The sequence below is a fragment of the Diuraphis noxia genome, unplaced genomic scaffold, assembly GCF_037042655.1.
Source record: "Diuraphis noxia isolate RWA-SAM2 unplaced genomic scaffold, SU_Dnox_SAM2 contig0004, whole genome shotgun sequence".
Taxonomy (NCBI): domain Eukaryota; kingdom Metazoa; phylum Arthropoda; class Insecta; order Hemiptera; family Aphididae; genus Diuraphis; species Diuraphis noxia.
Genome location: NW_028301714.1, coordinates 34489883 through 34507028, shown reverse-complemented (window position 1 = coordinate 34507028; position 17146 = coordinate 34489883). Strand labels below are relative to the sequence as shown.

Sequence of the window (17146 nt, the reverse complement as noted above, 5' to 3'; positions counted from 1 at the left end):
CGTAGCCAGGGAGGTGTTACAGGTGTAATAACACCCCCCCCCCTCAGCCGTGGTATACTTAATATTTTTATATCAAGATAAAGATGCATCATAAGCACGAATTATCTTAAATCGTGATTTACACTTATTTATCAAAATGAAGTATATTAGTTTATATTACGATAATACAATAATGTAAAGCACTAAAGCCGGGATCCGGCATTAATTACTATTTTAGACCGTTCTGTGACGTTTTATCGATTACTCGTTTCATGCACGATTTAATATATCTTTTTATGCAGCGTGTAAGAAAACGTTTACAACTTCTTAATTATTGATTATTTGATTATCATGATGAACTATCGTATACCTACGTAAAGTTATCAATTTTGTGTTTATAATTTATTCAATTAATTTTTAATAACACCCCCCCCCCCCCTAGAAATTTCTAGCTACGCGCCTGAGTACATATGTAGTGCACCCATAAATTAACAAAATCTGATTGAACGATTTTCTTATTTAGTTGTACTTTATTATTTTTTTATTTTAGTTTCTACTATATGAAAAATAAAAATATATCAAAAATATATAATTTCATGCAGTTTTATAGATACTTGAGCGAGAAAATATAATGTAAGTTTCTTGTATGAATACAATTAAGAGATTTCTTTGTACATCTATACAGAATAATTTTATCATAACTACATAATCTGATAAATTTACATCACTTTTTATCTAAAATAAAAAATAAAAAATATTTATTTGATATTGTTTGATAATTAATAATAATAAAGGAGATCCAATTTGATAAATGATAACTGATAAAATTATAAGTTATTAGTAATAGAATGAATGCATTATCAATGGAACTCCTGAATTTATTACGGCTTTAAACTTTGGTAAAATATTCATCATCACAGTTTGCTTTATATGGAAGCACTCATCAATACTAATCAATTATACAGAACATCGTGTATAAAAATAATGATATATTTTTCATAATATTATTCCATTGATATATTTTATAAAGAGTTTTCCTTATAATACATATTATACATTACATATTATATAATTTCTTGTTTTTGTGTATTAGAATAATTGACACTAGTAGTTATTGGTATAATTTTTTTATGTGTTACCAAATTAGAACGACGATGTGTTATAGCCGAATGATTTATTAAACTCCTCTAATTGAATCTAGATGTTCATTTTTTCATTCGCACAGACTTATGGTTAGTTCTGACCTCATACCAAAGTTTATACACCAGCCAAACTATAGCATTCATTATACTGTTTATAGTTTCCTGTAGGTTGGTCATCTTGCCCCAATCGTAATATTGTTGTAGATACGTGTATACATTTTCAAATGCTATGAGTCATCACATCATTGCTTTCAACTGTATGATAAACAAATTAATAATTGTAAGATAACACTGTTATATGGTTAGATACCAATCCATTTTTTACAAGCTCTATTACTCTACATCGAAATAATTGTTATTTTATTTTTTCTACTTTAATTACACTAATCATATAATTATGATATAAAAATATAGAGTTTTGAAAATAGATTAGCAGAATAATTAAAGATAATAATAATGATTAATTCAATAATTTAATAATCCTACTCTAATACCTAACTAGTTACTATATGTATTCTAAAATATAAGACAAAAATTAATGTTTATTGTGTACTATTTATGCATTGTTATAGCTCATTAAATTTTAATTAAAGATTGAAGCATCAAATATAAATATTATGTTAATTTCCGTTGCTTGCCAGTCGACATCAAATATCGGAATATCGTCAATGTCTATAGCACAACATCCAACCAATAGAATATTACTTTTATTTAAATATTTTTTAATCTTTGTCAATTTTCTTTTATGTTTTTAATATAATAATATATGTCAATTGGCGATTGTACAACAGCAATAATCAAATAAGTATTATCATAACCCTCCTTGCAATTTTTTGGTTAACAAAATTGTATAGGTAATATCAATAAATCACAAAACTAGACAATATGAAGACATTATGCATTAACTGCTGGTAAAAAAATCCGAAATCGATACAGCTTATACCACTTAGCACTTTATCCAGGTAAATGTTTGATATCATTATACTATTAATTTAATAAAAATATTTTTTCACCCAATGGCCACGGGTTAATTAATAAAACATATATATATATTATTTAACAATAACAATCTGGTTCGTGTGATTATTGCCAATAATGCAATAAGAAATTTAATTAAATAAATCATAATCCTTTTCAATTAAAATGTTGACTTTTAAATACTATGAATCAAATATCAATTTTATTAGTGAATAAAATAAATTATTATTATCAAATTAAAGAAATTTAATAATGTAAAACTATAGTGCGTTTATAGGTTCTGAGCGGAGCGAGGAATATATTGGTTTTACAATGACGTTTATTTCTTGTTATTTTATTATTAAAATCATAAAAAACATTTTTTTAAATACATTAGCATTACATTTGAGAAGGATTAATTAATTTACCTCCTATAACTTTATGCAGATTGTGTTGGAGATATGGAGCTATCATTTCAGCTAAATATGATAAATAATGACATAATATAAATATATATTAATTTTAATATTAAAAACTACGAATTTAATCAATCTACAATATTACAAACAAAAATATTCTTAAAAAAGAAATAAAGTCTTATTTTATATAGAACAATGCGTTAGTACCTAATAAATAATAATAAACATTTCACATCGAATTATATTCCTAATATAATGTTTGGTAAATAAACGTTCAAACATATTATTTTTTGACACAACGTTCTGTATATAGTTAACACAATATATGTTTAGAGTTTCACGTAGTTCCACCCATATTGACAAAAAATAAACGCTCTTGTTGTTTTCAACTTGCCAAGACACTTTGTGTTTTGTTATAACTTATAAATCATTAACAAGATCGGGTGGACTTGGCAAACGAATTGTTTACGTACTTCACTTGCATAGTAACCGCCAACCGGCCAAAAACGTATTCACGCGTATCGTCCGCAAATCACTTTTCTGTCCAAAACGAAAACTCAAGACCGTTTAACACATTCCTTTTATTTAGAATAGCATTTGTTCTTATACATCAATTGTGTATTTTGGTAAAGTCAGTCGTAAAACTTTCAACAGCCAAAGTGAATTTTAATTATCCAAAAAATACAATGATTATTCAAAGAAAACGTATTAAATACTTGGCCTTAATTTTAAAATGTACTGTTAAGTATATCATATAGTTTACAAATAATAAGGTAATTAAATAATTCACTAGTTTGTTATTCTTGTTTACGGATATAAACCTAAAATACAAAATAATAACAATATTATACTCGGTTTTGGATTATATTCCCTAATGGCTTTCCATGAAAATTAAATTATGTAAATTATCTAATATTATTTGTTATTTATAATTGTTTGCTTTAAGTATCTAACAGTTAATAAAAAAAATTTTAAAAATTAAAGCAAATAATTTAAATTTTTTATTTAATAGTAATACTGATCTAAACATATTTAAAACGATTTGAAATTCATTGTATGATATCCAACTCGGGTGTGTGAATTACACATTACACACCGTATGAATATTATCAACGAATTTTTTCTCCTCATTAGGTATGTATTAAATAAAATTGTGAATCGATAATGGTGATTATATCTTAGAAAGTTGCCTATAAGCATTTGTCTTATCTAATTCAAGTTTAAGAAATATTTTTTAAAAATGGTAAATAATAATAGGTTCACGCTTTTATGATATTTACAGCAAAATGTTTTTTTAATCGTAATTAAATTAACAAAATACATTTTCAAGCATCGGCTAAAAGAATACATATGAATACATAAACTAAGTTTTAGATTTTTGCGGTAAGCCAATACTAAAACGTTGAGAAACTCTGCGTATACTTTAAGGGGTTCTCATAGACAAAAAGTTTCACGCACTAAATATTAATACTACGTTGAATGAATAAATCATTCTTCGAGGTAAAATATTTCTGGATATTCAAATACGTGAAGTGTCGGCGATGAAAAAGTTTTAAACATCACAAATAAAATGCATTAAAATGCAATGCAAATTTAAAGAACTTAAATTTGTTTCATTAAAACAGAACTTTTAAGCGATTCATTTAAAATAATTTTTAGAAAAAAAAACTAAAAAATACTACATCCATGCAATACTACATCAAGGATATTTTCGTACTAAATTATATTTATATTGTTATTTAATAGGCCTATCCATATGTAATTTAAGTTTTAAAATTAATTATATCTTTTACAATAAATATTATTGATATTTTACATAATACAAAATTGTCAATAAATCAATTATTGTTATGTATTTTATCATTAAATTCATAATATATTTGTTCTATATTTTTATCAAAAATAAACTCATTAATTTTAATAAATGTATGCAATATTATACAAATATAACACAATTTAGCTTATCACTCTTCAAATTATACACATATAATTCTGAAATATACATTGACAATTTTCTTTGCATACAAAACTTACCTATTCGACAAATTAAAAAATAAATTATTGCATATTTTACAAAAAATTTCACTATTCGACAATTATTTTCATACCCAGCTTTAAAAATACCTTTCATTTTTCAATAATGGTAAATCCTTATAGCTAGCAACGTCTAAAACAATATTTTAATAAAGGTAAAACTCTTACCCATTCTTAATAATAATATTACTTACCATTAAAAGTATAATTTTTTTCCAAATAACAATAAGTAAATAACTAATTAAAAACAAAGTTTCATCAACGTGATTTGGTGAGTGGCTATTTTCTTTAAATTATTCAAATCCTACAAAATGTTTTTATAATACATTAAATATACGCCCATTGTTCTTGTATCGTACCATTTTATCTTGTATTGTATAAAATAAACTAAAACAAAAGGAATTCAATCGTACTGTGAAGTATAAGAACGGTTCACATAATTGTTTATGTATTAAAAATTGTTTATCTCTGCAATGAAAAATAATAAATTTAGATAATTAAAATATAAAAAACAAAAGATAGATACTTACTACAGTAAATTTCTGATTGCATAGTTAAAGATAGAATATTATAATGATACAGCTAAACAAATTCTTTCTTTTTAAGTTTCACTAAAACGTAGCTGATGCCGTGACTTGTTAGTCGATTAATCGACTAACCACCACTACCCATGCCATGAAGTACTATTATTGAATAGTTTGTTCAATCAACCCTCTTATGTGTCCTTATTGTACAAATATTTTATACAAATTGTAGAAATTAAAATAAATATTACAATAAAAAAAAAACCTGTGTCACTATATAAGGATAATAAATTAATACTTTGGGTTAGAACTGTACGCCATTGGATATTTTTTTTTAATGGCGGTATGCTATATTATTGAGTTATTAATATATTTAAATTTTGATGAATCTGATATACAAAATACTACAATGTTTTCAAATAATATATTTATACGGTTTTATTATAGTATAACAAATTAAACAATTTTATAACTTTGCTTTATCATCAAATTTACCATTTTCAGAGATTTTTAAATAAACTATTGAGAATTTCTATAAATTTGTCTCTTTTAAAGTGTTACTTTTTTTAATTCCAAACTTAAACACGTTTGATATCTACTAAATTTACTGAGCATTTTAGCTATCTTAAATACTGTTTTGGAAAATAAACTTCATAAAAAAATTGTAAATCAAATCTTCTTCGTTTCCTTTGGAAACAAAAAAAAAACCACTGCAATATCGATCGACCAATATTAAAATTCATGAAAAGGAGACGATTGGGTAGGTGATTGGTTTGTGTGTTCGATTTCAATTGATAATGTATACGGGTATATATTATTGTATAAAAGCAGTAGCTCATGTTGTGTTTGAACGATCTCTATAAATAATTAATTACACTTTCATATAATATTGTGTATAATAATTAATAAGTATATTGTATGTAATATGAAGCGTTTCGTAACTTTTATATCACAAGAGTTTGACGATAAGAGCTCAGAGCAGACACTGAGTACTGAGTAGTGAATCGATTTTTAACGGATAAGATACATATAGCTGAACGTTTACTAACATTAATAAATATACAAATAAAAACCCATAATAATATATTATACGTCACGTGACGACATAAACCCTTAAAAAAATATTATGACATATGCAATATATTATACTGAAACAGATACGCGTCAATGACAAGTATTATTATGAGGGCTCGTAAGTTTATGTATTTACATATCAATCTTGTCAAGTCGTGTTAAAAGTTATCGGGTAACATAGACATTTGCTATAAGGTGGCATTCAATAAATTTAATTAAATTTTTCATATAATTACATATTTAAAGGTCTTTGGCTTATTTGACTTACTTATATAGCCTCGCTAAAATTAAAATATTTTTACTGCATATTTTATCATTTTTAAGATCATATCGGAACATGTTCAACTACTCAAGCAGTTTTTAGTGAATGCATTTGGGAGAACTGGGTATTATTATTATAGTCGTTATTTAATTTAAAAATATATTTATGTATATATTTCATATAATATATAAAGATTAAAGATATATATATTTAATCAGGTTATCTATGTATGGTTTTGTATGAAATATCAAAATTTTGCACATTACTAATACCAATTTAATACCATACGATGGACATGGGACTGGTCGACTTGGAGTCTGCTTACCGAGACGTGAACGTCGTCATCGCAAAGCCGATAGCGGAAAACGGGAGAGAAGACCAGTTGATGGTGGAACCCGTTGTCAACGTTGAGTGGCGGAACGGTGACGATAAAACATCGTCAGAAATACAAAAAGACATCAAATCCAACCTAAAGGGTGATATGCTCAATGTGGCTTTGCTTATAGTGCTATACATGTTGCAAGGTATACCGATAGGAATTTCCTTGGCCATTAGGACGTACATGCAGAATAGAAAAGTATCGTACGTTCAACAGGTATGCATTTAACTATAATTATATTAAAGTAAAAAAATGAAAATCGGGAAACCTATGTTTAACCGGTAAGACGTCTTATTAGAGTCAGTTTTTCAAAATTTTACCTATTTTGAGGGGCTGAATGGTGTACTATCGTTGGTAATCTAATATATGGTGATTTATAACTAATTTATTTTACTGACCAGTGGAGTTTAAATCTTGCTGTTTTTAATTATGTAAAATTGTAAATACTTTAGGTTTTACACAGTGATTAGAACCACCTGTTATTTATTCAAGTGGGAGTAGGATGCATTTTTATGTTCACAGTGCGTTTTCTCACTGTAACTCCAAGCCCAATGCGGAATGTTCCCCTCAGAGGCAGACTTTACCGTATAACATATCACGGATATTACGCACTCATTGGCTACCTATTTTCCGCTTACACAAAAATATTTACCATATCACATTTTTTTCAAATTTTTTTTGAACGATAAATAGGTGAACAATGAGTGGGTACCTAATCTCCGTGATGCGTGTGATACAATAAATCGGTGTCCTCTGAGGGAAACATTCCCACTTGGACTTGGGCATAGTGTATAGTAATTACTATGGAAAAAATACTGGAAACATATACAAATGCAAACTATAGTAGCGAGACTATTTCCTACGAATATAATGGTTGCTGAAAATGATATTCATTCAATGATACAAATCCGATTTTTGTATTCTATATAGGCAAAGTTCAGTGTGGTTGACTTACCGTACAGTTTGAAACTATTATGGGCTCCTTTGGTGGACGTCGTTTACTCACGACGTATGGGCAAACGGAAGTCGTGGCTGGTACCGGTGCAGTTTTGTATAGGTACCTATATGTTGAAATTACCTGTACCTACACAGCTACAAGACAGTATCTCGAGTTTAAGTTTCTGAATAACAATGATATTGACTAAAATACGCGAATATTGTATGCAGGACTGTCGCTGATATTCATAGCATCGAATATAAACAACTGGTTGATGGAAAACGATACATATATGACAACGTTGACGTACGTGTTTTTTTGCGTAAACGCTTTGGCCGCAACCAATGACATCACCATCGATGGGTGGTCGCTCACTTTACTGAGAAGGTACACGTATGCGATAAATTATTATTATCAATAATGTATTTTTATGATGACTGAAACACACACACACACACACACACACACACACACACACACACACACACACACACACACACACACACACACACACACACACACACACACACACACTAAACACGCGTACATTATAGATGACGGAGATCAGTACCTACTAGCTAACTGTACCCTTTCGCTGTGGTTATATTGTAAACTTAGACATTTTTTTATCGATTAACTATACACATAGACTTCTTCACACTCTGCACAATAATTCGAACCAAATAATATTACAGTGCTTTTGGTTTGAAAATTGTATAATTTTTTTGAGCTTGTAGGGAGAACGTAGGATACGCATCAACGTGCAATACGTCTGGTCAAGCATTGGGAATAGCGTTTGGGTATGTAATGTTCATATTGTTTGAGTCCGAGGAATTTTGCAACAAGTGGCTACGTTTTACAGCCCAAAAAGGAGGCATGATTTCGATGGAAGGTAACTCGTTCATACGTAATACATTTTTAGGTACCTTATGAGTTAAATACAATTATATTAAAATTGTATACTATCATTTATGAAAACACCATCGTTTACGGATAATATACCTATCAGGCATATTACAAACAATATAATTAATATTTTTTTAAATGGATAAACTTATGTACCTACTCTGTGTTTGAGATCTCGTTCCCTGTAATTGTTTTGCACGTGATTTTGCGCGTTTTGTATAGCCCTCGTGCCATATGATTAGACATTGCTTGGATTTTCACCACTTATAAAGCGAGTAGTAAAAGTTTAGAAACATTTTATTCGAAATCCAACAACGTTCGGGTACAAATAGTCACAACATTTAGACAGTAAACACGTAAAATAAAATGTATCTTATATTGTAATTTATACCATACTTTAACTTAGAAATTCAGAGAGCGTACAATAACATAAATATATACTAAACACGCGTACTGTTTTTGAATAATTTTAAGAAAAAAGCTAGACAAAAATAAATATTTTTATGTTTATAAATTTAATCTAATGACCATCATACTCGTACTTTTAAATTATATCAAATTGTAAATAATTGTTGGGAAATAATTAACTGTAAAACCCGTTAAGAACCAACCCACTCGGGGCGTCTCCTGAGAATCGCTAATATAGGCTTAAAAATTAAAATAGTAAAAAAAAGTTTAAAAAGTTTTATCCTAACGTAGTGTTTTTTCAAAAATATAATATATCTAAACGTTTTCTTAATCATAAAAATTCAAGATCATATAAAAGCTCTAGCAGAAAATTTCCATAGTTCACTCCAAAAATCAACTGGCTCAATACACTTCAACTTACACATACGTCCACCACCTCAAAGACGACTAAAACGCGGTCGCCCGCACAATCTTATTCGATAATGGTATTAAATAACTAGTCACTGCTGTAATTATCGCTCTTAATTTTAATTGTAAATACTTATATCATGTTAAAATTAGTCAAAAAAAAAAAATTATGTTATTTATCCATAGATGTAGATAGCCTTATAGGCTAGGAATGTCTTATTGTAAAATAAAAAAAAATAAAAATAAAGTTTTCTTAATTTTTGGCGTCTGAAAAAAATGTGAACTTACACATGAAGTGTACCTATCAATAGTATCAATAACCAAACGTTCACCCAATTGTTACCAGGCAACAAATATCGTTAGTCTCAAACGTGTTGTGGCCAATTGCCAATAAAAAAGCACTGCACAATTATTAATTTCTTACAGGATATTTATACTTCTGGGGAATAATATTCACTGTGGCCTCTACGTCTATCGCGTTTTTCGTTAAAGACAGATATAATCAAGCGGACAAAATTAGTCAAATCAATATTAATCAAATTTATAAATTGCTATGGAAGATCATAAACCTTCGGACGATGAAAATATTCACCCTAGTTATGCTAGCGTATGAAGTAATATATTATTATTTATTTATAAACATTTTTCTAATATTATATGAAAATATATATTTTAACATTATATAATATATAGTAATTAGGTGACTGTTAATTTGTATTTTCATATATTTAAAGCACTAAAGAACCGATTTGGTTTTTATGATTGAAATATTATCATTTTAGATGTCATTTTCGTCCATGGGATCGTTCGTGTCCAACCCAAAATTTATGGAGTATGGCGTGGCTAAAGAAGAGATGGCTCTAGTTGACCTATCATTAATTCCGATAAAGATTTTTATTCCTATTCTTATTTCTAAATATACATCTGGACCGAGACCGTTAAAAATACTTTACAAGACTGTGCCATACAGGTAATTATTAAATAATAGTTCTTGGATAACAACTTATACCTACATAATAAAAATCATAAGGTTTTTCAAAAAATTCTCTCATAAAAATGTCATAGTTTTTTATGAACGACCTTTAGCGTTCAGTATATTGATATATATATATATATATATTATTTATATCATATTATTATATTATCCTACTACGTATATCTCTATGCACCTATTATTATTATTTTTTTTTGTAGGTTAGTGTTGGGAATTTCTTCCGGAGTCCTTGTGTACTATACTCCGTATTTCATAGGTGGCGAATACCATAACTGGACAGTTTACTTTTTCCTGATTTACGAACTCCATCGTATTTTGAGACTGGTAAAGAATATATTACGTATTATCAATAGGTAAGTTATAATAATCTGTTTATTTCGCGTCCACAGGTGTTGTTGGTTGTCGTTTACCTGAGTGTTAGGTCGTTTTTCTTACAAATCAGTGACCCTCGAATTGGTGGTACGTACATGTCACTGTTGAATACTGTTTGGTATTTAGGAATAGCTGTATCTCGAATTACAGCTCTGGGAATGCTCAACTTGCTGACGATCAAACAATGTTCGGCTGACCGGGTGAACGAGTGTCGTTTCAAAACAGCTAATGATGAAGTAAATAAAATATTTATACTAATTCCTTACCACACGACATTTATTTATTTAAAAGAAAAATTAGACTAATTTTTACGAGCATATCCTTTTCCGAAGATTTTAGGTGCATTTATATTTTTAAGAAGACACTTCGTGATTTTTTAGTGTATATCTGAGTAAAGACAGATCATATAATGACTATTCTTATGGTCGGCGACACTAACCTAGTTGTTTTATCGCGCGTCAATGATCATCGCTTGAATTCTTTTTTTATTATAAAGCTATAGGTGAAATTAGGGGGTGGGGTGGCTGCCGATTATCATAATGGTGAAAATAATTAGCATGTTTTTTGAATATGAAATTTACAGTGAAACTGTAGGGTTTAGTTTGAGAACTCATGATTGGAGAAGGGAATTCTAACGTAACATTATGTTCGGTAACTTTTACGTAAATTTACGTAAACGTGAAATGAGTGGTCACTCAATTTTAGAATAGTAAAAAAATTATCGATAAAGTTTACCAGGTAAATGTACCAATGGGGTAAGTAGTGTGTCGCACAAGCTAACAATTCACCCCTGTCGATAGGTGGAACAAAAAAAGGTAAATGTACCAAGTTTCCACTTTAGAACATAATGATAAGGTGCGTGGATCATGGGCCAAAATGTTCGTGTCACCACTCACCGACTGTTTTAGCTAAAAATTAAAATGCTGAAAAATTATGCTTAATATTTGTCATATATTATATACCCGGTATCATGTTAACGTCAAAAGTACCAATCATACCTATCTATTACATATACTATATTATGTGAATATATGAATGTCTAATTGCTACTATTTCAGACTATATTAGATAGGACAGGCAGGCCCTGATTTAATAAAATTAGGGCCAAGTGCACAATTTTTTTGGAAATTAAAACAAATTTATAAACCACGGTACTGATAATTATTATAATATTATGAAAATATGAAATAACGGCCAAAGCATATTCATAATAATAAAATAACAAGATAATAATATTGTCATAAAATAAATAATATATTATGGTAAAGCGATCAGTGACGTGCGGGCACAACGCCAACATGTACGACAACATTGGACAACAATAACTATATTAGTTTATTTATAATTATAACATTTAATTAATGTTTTTCGCTTTTCATTTATCTTGGATAACTGAATAACCTAAACCAATGGTTCTAAAAATGGTAATTGTAGGAGCGAAATGCATCACCAACGACGGGTAATAAGTAAATACTGGGCTGGAAGAAATCTATAAATAGTTATTACTTATTATGTATCAAATATTTCCGATGTTCAAACAATTTTCTATTATTATTATTTTAATATGTTGTATTGAGGTGTGGAATGACTTATACTACTATAAGGTCTATGGGAATTATAATTAATTTAAAAAAAAATTTTAATACAGACAATTTTTTACAATTCACGGAGATCGGGGGCCCCCAAAAATTGAGGGGCCAAGTGCAAGTGCTCCATCTGCATTTGCGTAAATCAGGGCCTGAGAACAGGTAGGTGCTTACTTAAATGTGTTAACAGTGTCAAGTGCGTTTCTATTTTATGATATCATTAAAAAAATAAAAACTAATTTTAACGATTAATTATATAATTACTCATTAATAATATTTTTTATACCGGCATAACATGTTTACTACAACATCAAATCATCAAATCATCAAAAGAAAAGACATTTATGACAACCGTCAAAGAATTAAAATTGGATATTTAAGAAATTTACTTACGATTTTATTTGTTAATTATTTACGTGTACTTATATATGGCTATATAATTTGTATTTGATTTTATTACGAAAAAAAAAGTCTAATTAGAACTACGTGGGTGGTTAATAGGTTATAGCGTGGCAATACATAAATTATTGTAAACGGTCCGTATAATGGCGATGCCATATACCTAGGTATCCTCGGTAACAAACAAGGATCATTTTAAACTTGTATTTATGCTAAGTAGGTAATTAAGCTAAAGAGTAAAAAGATAATTAAGTATGATAATTGTTTAAATTAAATTAAATTAGCCTATTTATAGTTAGCTAATTTGTTTAAACTAATAAAATACTGAACACCACATTTTAGTGCAATATAGATTTTTAAATAAAGATTTTTTGATACAAATAATGTATTTATGTATTCATATTAAACATAAAAAAAAATTATAAATATATATTATATTATGTACTGTAGGTACTAAATAATGAGAAACAACAAAAAAACTAATATGAAACATTTTTTCTTAATTTTGTTAAAATAATAAATTCTTAAGTATAACATATTTTAAGTTTTTTTGCAGAAATTATACATGCATAAAAGTTTTTTTTAATAAGAAACATACACATTTTCCAAATTCAACAAAATATGCAAAATTATACATTTTGAAATTCTATTTTTAAAGTTTTTCATTTATCATTATGACATAATAATAAATAATATGCATTTTTATGAAACATTGTATTAATAACTTGTACTCTGCTATAAATCGAAAGTATAAAATTATTGGAGTTATAGAAAACAAAATAATGATAATCTGAAGTCAACATTTTCAATTCTGAGTGCAAGAACAATGACCTGCTTGGATTTAGGTTTTCTATAAACAATATGATATATAAGAAGATTACCCATGTCTGACATTAGTGATATTAATTCGTACTAAATAACAATTATAATTAGTTTTGTTCTTTTTTTAATAAAAAAAAAAATGCACATAACATTTTACTTGGAGAATGACGATACGTGAAATCGGATGGTTAAACATTAGCGTGATATGTGCTAAACTCTAAACTATATTAATTTATGAATTCCTGCAGTTTCAGTATGGAGATTCAACTTAAGGTGCAAGCAAAACACTTTACTGTGGCATTTTCAATAATATTGTGATTTAGTGGGTTAAGAAGTATAAGTCAAAAATAGTCAAAAATTAAAATAGTGCTTCATGCGACTACGTGCGATGGCCGTGAAGCAGATGAATTAAATTTCTATCTTTCCATGAAGTCAAATTAAATCGGGGGAAATAGTGTATCAATAGCCAAAATCCCGAATCGATCATGTCCCAAGATATTTCCAAACCGACCAAACCTACTATTATCCAACCAAAAAACTTCCACGATATTAAACCAAAACATTAGGCGTAGGAACCGATCCCGTAGCTCTACGTGATAAGTAAGTGCAAACATTTGCAGGGTTGAGGTCAAAACCAATTTTTTCCAAAAATGTATGGTGTGACACCCAACTGTGTTTCTGTCACTCGTGACTATATCAATTTTATTTGAATAGCCTCCGTAAGGGAGGAAACTTTTCTGTTTACCAGAAACAATTTTTGCGCTTTAACGTACGTATGTATATGTTAAATAGTTATATATTGTTTGAATTTTTAATATATTCGTATTTCCAAATAGGTTCAACCGTCGTGGTCACTCGCTAAGATAATTAAAATCAAAAACATCCCACGACTTGTTATGTAAAACGTCCTTGGGCAGGACTTCAAATGAGTAACTATAATTTCAAAACAAAGTCCACCTAATTCTGACTTCACCATTCTCAACTATCTACTACACGTATACCTATACCTATAAAAAAAAAAAAAAGGGAGGTGTTCTGTAAAACTTAAATGTACCAAATATTCAAGTGCAGTGATTGATGCCTGTACAACGTAACCAAGATTATATCCTATATTGAATTAAAAGTAATCTGAAATATATTTTCGCAGGATTGCGAGAAGTTCGTCGGAGTGGAATGCGTCACCGTGCTGGACGGTTACTTTGTCGAAGTGGTATTCTGCACGGTGTCCGGCGTGGCGTGGTATCTGGCCTTGAAAAAAATCATCGAAAACTTACAGTCCAGGGAAAAGAGCGATTGGCAAGTGAACGACGTTGGGCTGATCCAAGGCGTGTCTCAGGAATGACGATCGTTTGCTTGAATATTCATCCTGTCTATTTGTACAACCACTAGAACCGATCCGTCAAACGCCGAATCATTTTAAATTGTTTTAAATCTTTTTTCCCTCAAAACTTTTCTCAAACTACTAACTGGCCTTATAACCAGCGATTTCGACAGGTAGATATATAGTAATTGGTAGGTAGGTAGTATAGATACCAAGCGTTCAAGCTTTATAGGTCAAATACCTATAGGTATGTATATTATATTCATCCTAAATTATATACAAAACTTAAACTATAAATAGTATACCTATAGTAGGTACCTACCAATATAACCTTATTATGTGTGTACCGTGTGTTATATTTTAATTATACAAATTGCCGGGTATGAATAAGATATTTTAAATGAAAAAAAAAATAAATACAATTAATAATACCTATACCTATACCTGTCTATACTTATATAATAATATTGTACTCGGAGCCCTTATATTATTACCTAGTTGTCTAGTCTACAAGCAATGGACTACTACATAAATAATACTTAAATTCTAGTGATAACGTAATCCATATTTGTAGATGTTATTTTTCCATCAATAAAATAATTTCATTACATGTTTAAGAGGATCCTACAACCGCATGACGTTTTGTCTGCATCTTACACATGTACATCTTGGCAACAAAGTTTTGCGCGGGATTGAAACACTCAGGCTGTATAGTGATTGTTATTAGAGACTCCAAAACGACATAAAATAAAGTTGAGAACATTATTGGCGAAATAACGTTTTTATTTTCTTGACATCACTTGGGTACCTAGGTATAGGTACTCGAAAAAAGTTCATACATTTTAAAACCCATTATTTTTGTGTTTTTCAAATTTGAATAACTGTTTTTTGTAGTTACGATATTGAAAAAATTAAAAAGATATTTCACAGACAGTTCTACATTTTATGAAGTGAAAATGTCGTTTCTTAGTTATGATTGCAGCCTTCTTAGTCCTTTTCCACACAAAATAGTTTTTGCCATGTTTTACACTTGCAAGTCAGAGGACTCTAAACTATCTCTATCGAATAAACTAACCATTATATAAGTCAATAATTCGACCACTATTTGGCAGTATGGACTATGGACATACGGTAATCAGTAGGTAATGGGGTTCTGCAAAATCATCAAATACCAAAACGCTTCAATCGTTTCAATCCATTTGCTTACGACTATAATGACGTCTCCTCCCTGGTATTTCACAAATTATAATCTTAAAAATGTCTACCTACCCTTAATCAATTAGCAAAATTATATTTCTTTAAATTTCATTCAAAATTAAACTTTCACAGTAATCCATTGATCAAATAACTATTCTTCAACTCATTTCTCAGTAGTTTACGCAGAAAATTCGTAAGACAGCTAGTGATCTAAAGACCTATTCAAAAAAAATTTTTTTTTTTAAACATTTATTAGAAAATACACAATCTGTAATAATATTTACAATATAAGCATTTAAACTGAAATTACGATGGTTATGAGTGCGTGAGATGAGTAGCAGTAACACTCGACATAAAAAAAAATAAAAACTATTGTTTATATAATATATTACCTAACCTAAAAAGTACCTACCTGGTCGGGTGGCACTGCTGTGCCTGTCAATAAATAATTGATTCTTGCATCAAATTCACTTATTATACTAGTTATATTGTATAGGTTGTACATAAATGGTGTTGTGATCTTTTGGCACCTAATATTAATTGAAAAAAAAAAGAACGGAAAATATAAAAAAATAAAAATAATGAAATATAGCAAATGGAAGTGTTACTAATGGGTGGCTGCTTTCCCAAAAAATGTCACGTTTTATGTATAAATGTTATTAAGGATGTGATGTATTTTTTTAATAAATTGTATATAACTAACCTGTTTCACAACTACTTGCTGTGCCAAATGGGTATAGATTGTAGATTGCATTTAAAAAAAAAAGAAAAGAAAAGAAAAAAAGACTGTAAATAAAATGTCTAGAATTAGTCAAAGAAAATATATTTGAGTGTAGCGTCTCTTGTTAAGAGCACGTTGCTTAAGACGTTTGTGCATGTGTTGACTTTTTCATACACGCGAACGACATGGCAATTTTTTGTTAGTTTTGAGCAAAAGGTTCCCAATAACTACTGCCAACGAGATTTCTTATATTCATCAACAGGGCCTGGATCTCAATGCAAAGTATATTTTTTTTGATTGTTCTA

At 28.9% G+C, this 17146-nt stretch overlaps 1 protein-coding gene across 2 annotated transcripts; it reads left to right on the top strand.

The window, feature by feature from the left end:
* Positions 1 to 1657: 1657 nt before the first annotated feature.
* LOC107168005 (acetyl-coenzyme A transporter 1-like) lies at positions 1658 to 15364 on the top strand. 2 transcript variants are annotated; one of them, XM_015517254.2, is made up of 11 exons: positions 1658 to 2083; positions 6454 to 6515; positions 6610 to 6986; positions 7701 to 7827; positions 7938 to 8094; positions 8445 to 8599; positions 9856 to 10043; positions 10212 to 10399; positions 10624 to 10747; positions 10813 to 11031; positions 14750 to 15364. In XM_015517254.2, exons 3-11 carry the CDS (start codon positions 6681 to 6683, stop codon positions 14942 to 14944), a joined length of 1659 nt encoding a protein of 552 aa, XP_015372740.1. In that variant the 5' UTR covers positions 1658 to 2083; positions 6454 to 6515; positions 6610 to 6680; the 3' UTR covers positions 14945 to 15364. The 2 variants fall into 2 exon arrangements, with proteins under 2 accessions (XP_015372740.1, XP_015372741.1); XM_015517255.2 differs by lacking the exon at positions 6454 to 6515.
* Positions 15365 to 17146: the final 1782 nt, after the last annotated feature.

Coding starts and splice junctions, on each gene's coding strand:
- LOC107168005 (XM_015517255.2), top strand. CDS start 6,681: ATGGACATGGGACTGGTCGACTTGGAGTCTGCTTACCGAGACGTGAAC. Junction 7,828..7,937: donor ACCGGTGCAGTTTTGTATAG/GTACCTATATGT, acceptor TATTGTATGCAG/GACTGTCGCTGATATTCATA. Junction 10,748..10,812: donor TCCATCGTATTTTGAGACTG/GTAAAGAATATA, acceptor TCGCGTCCACAG/GTGTTGTTGGTTGTCGTTTA.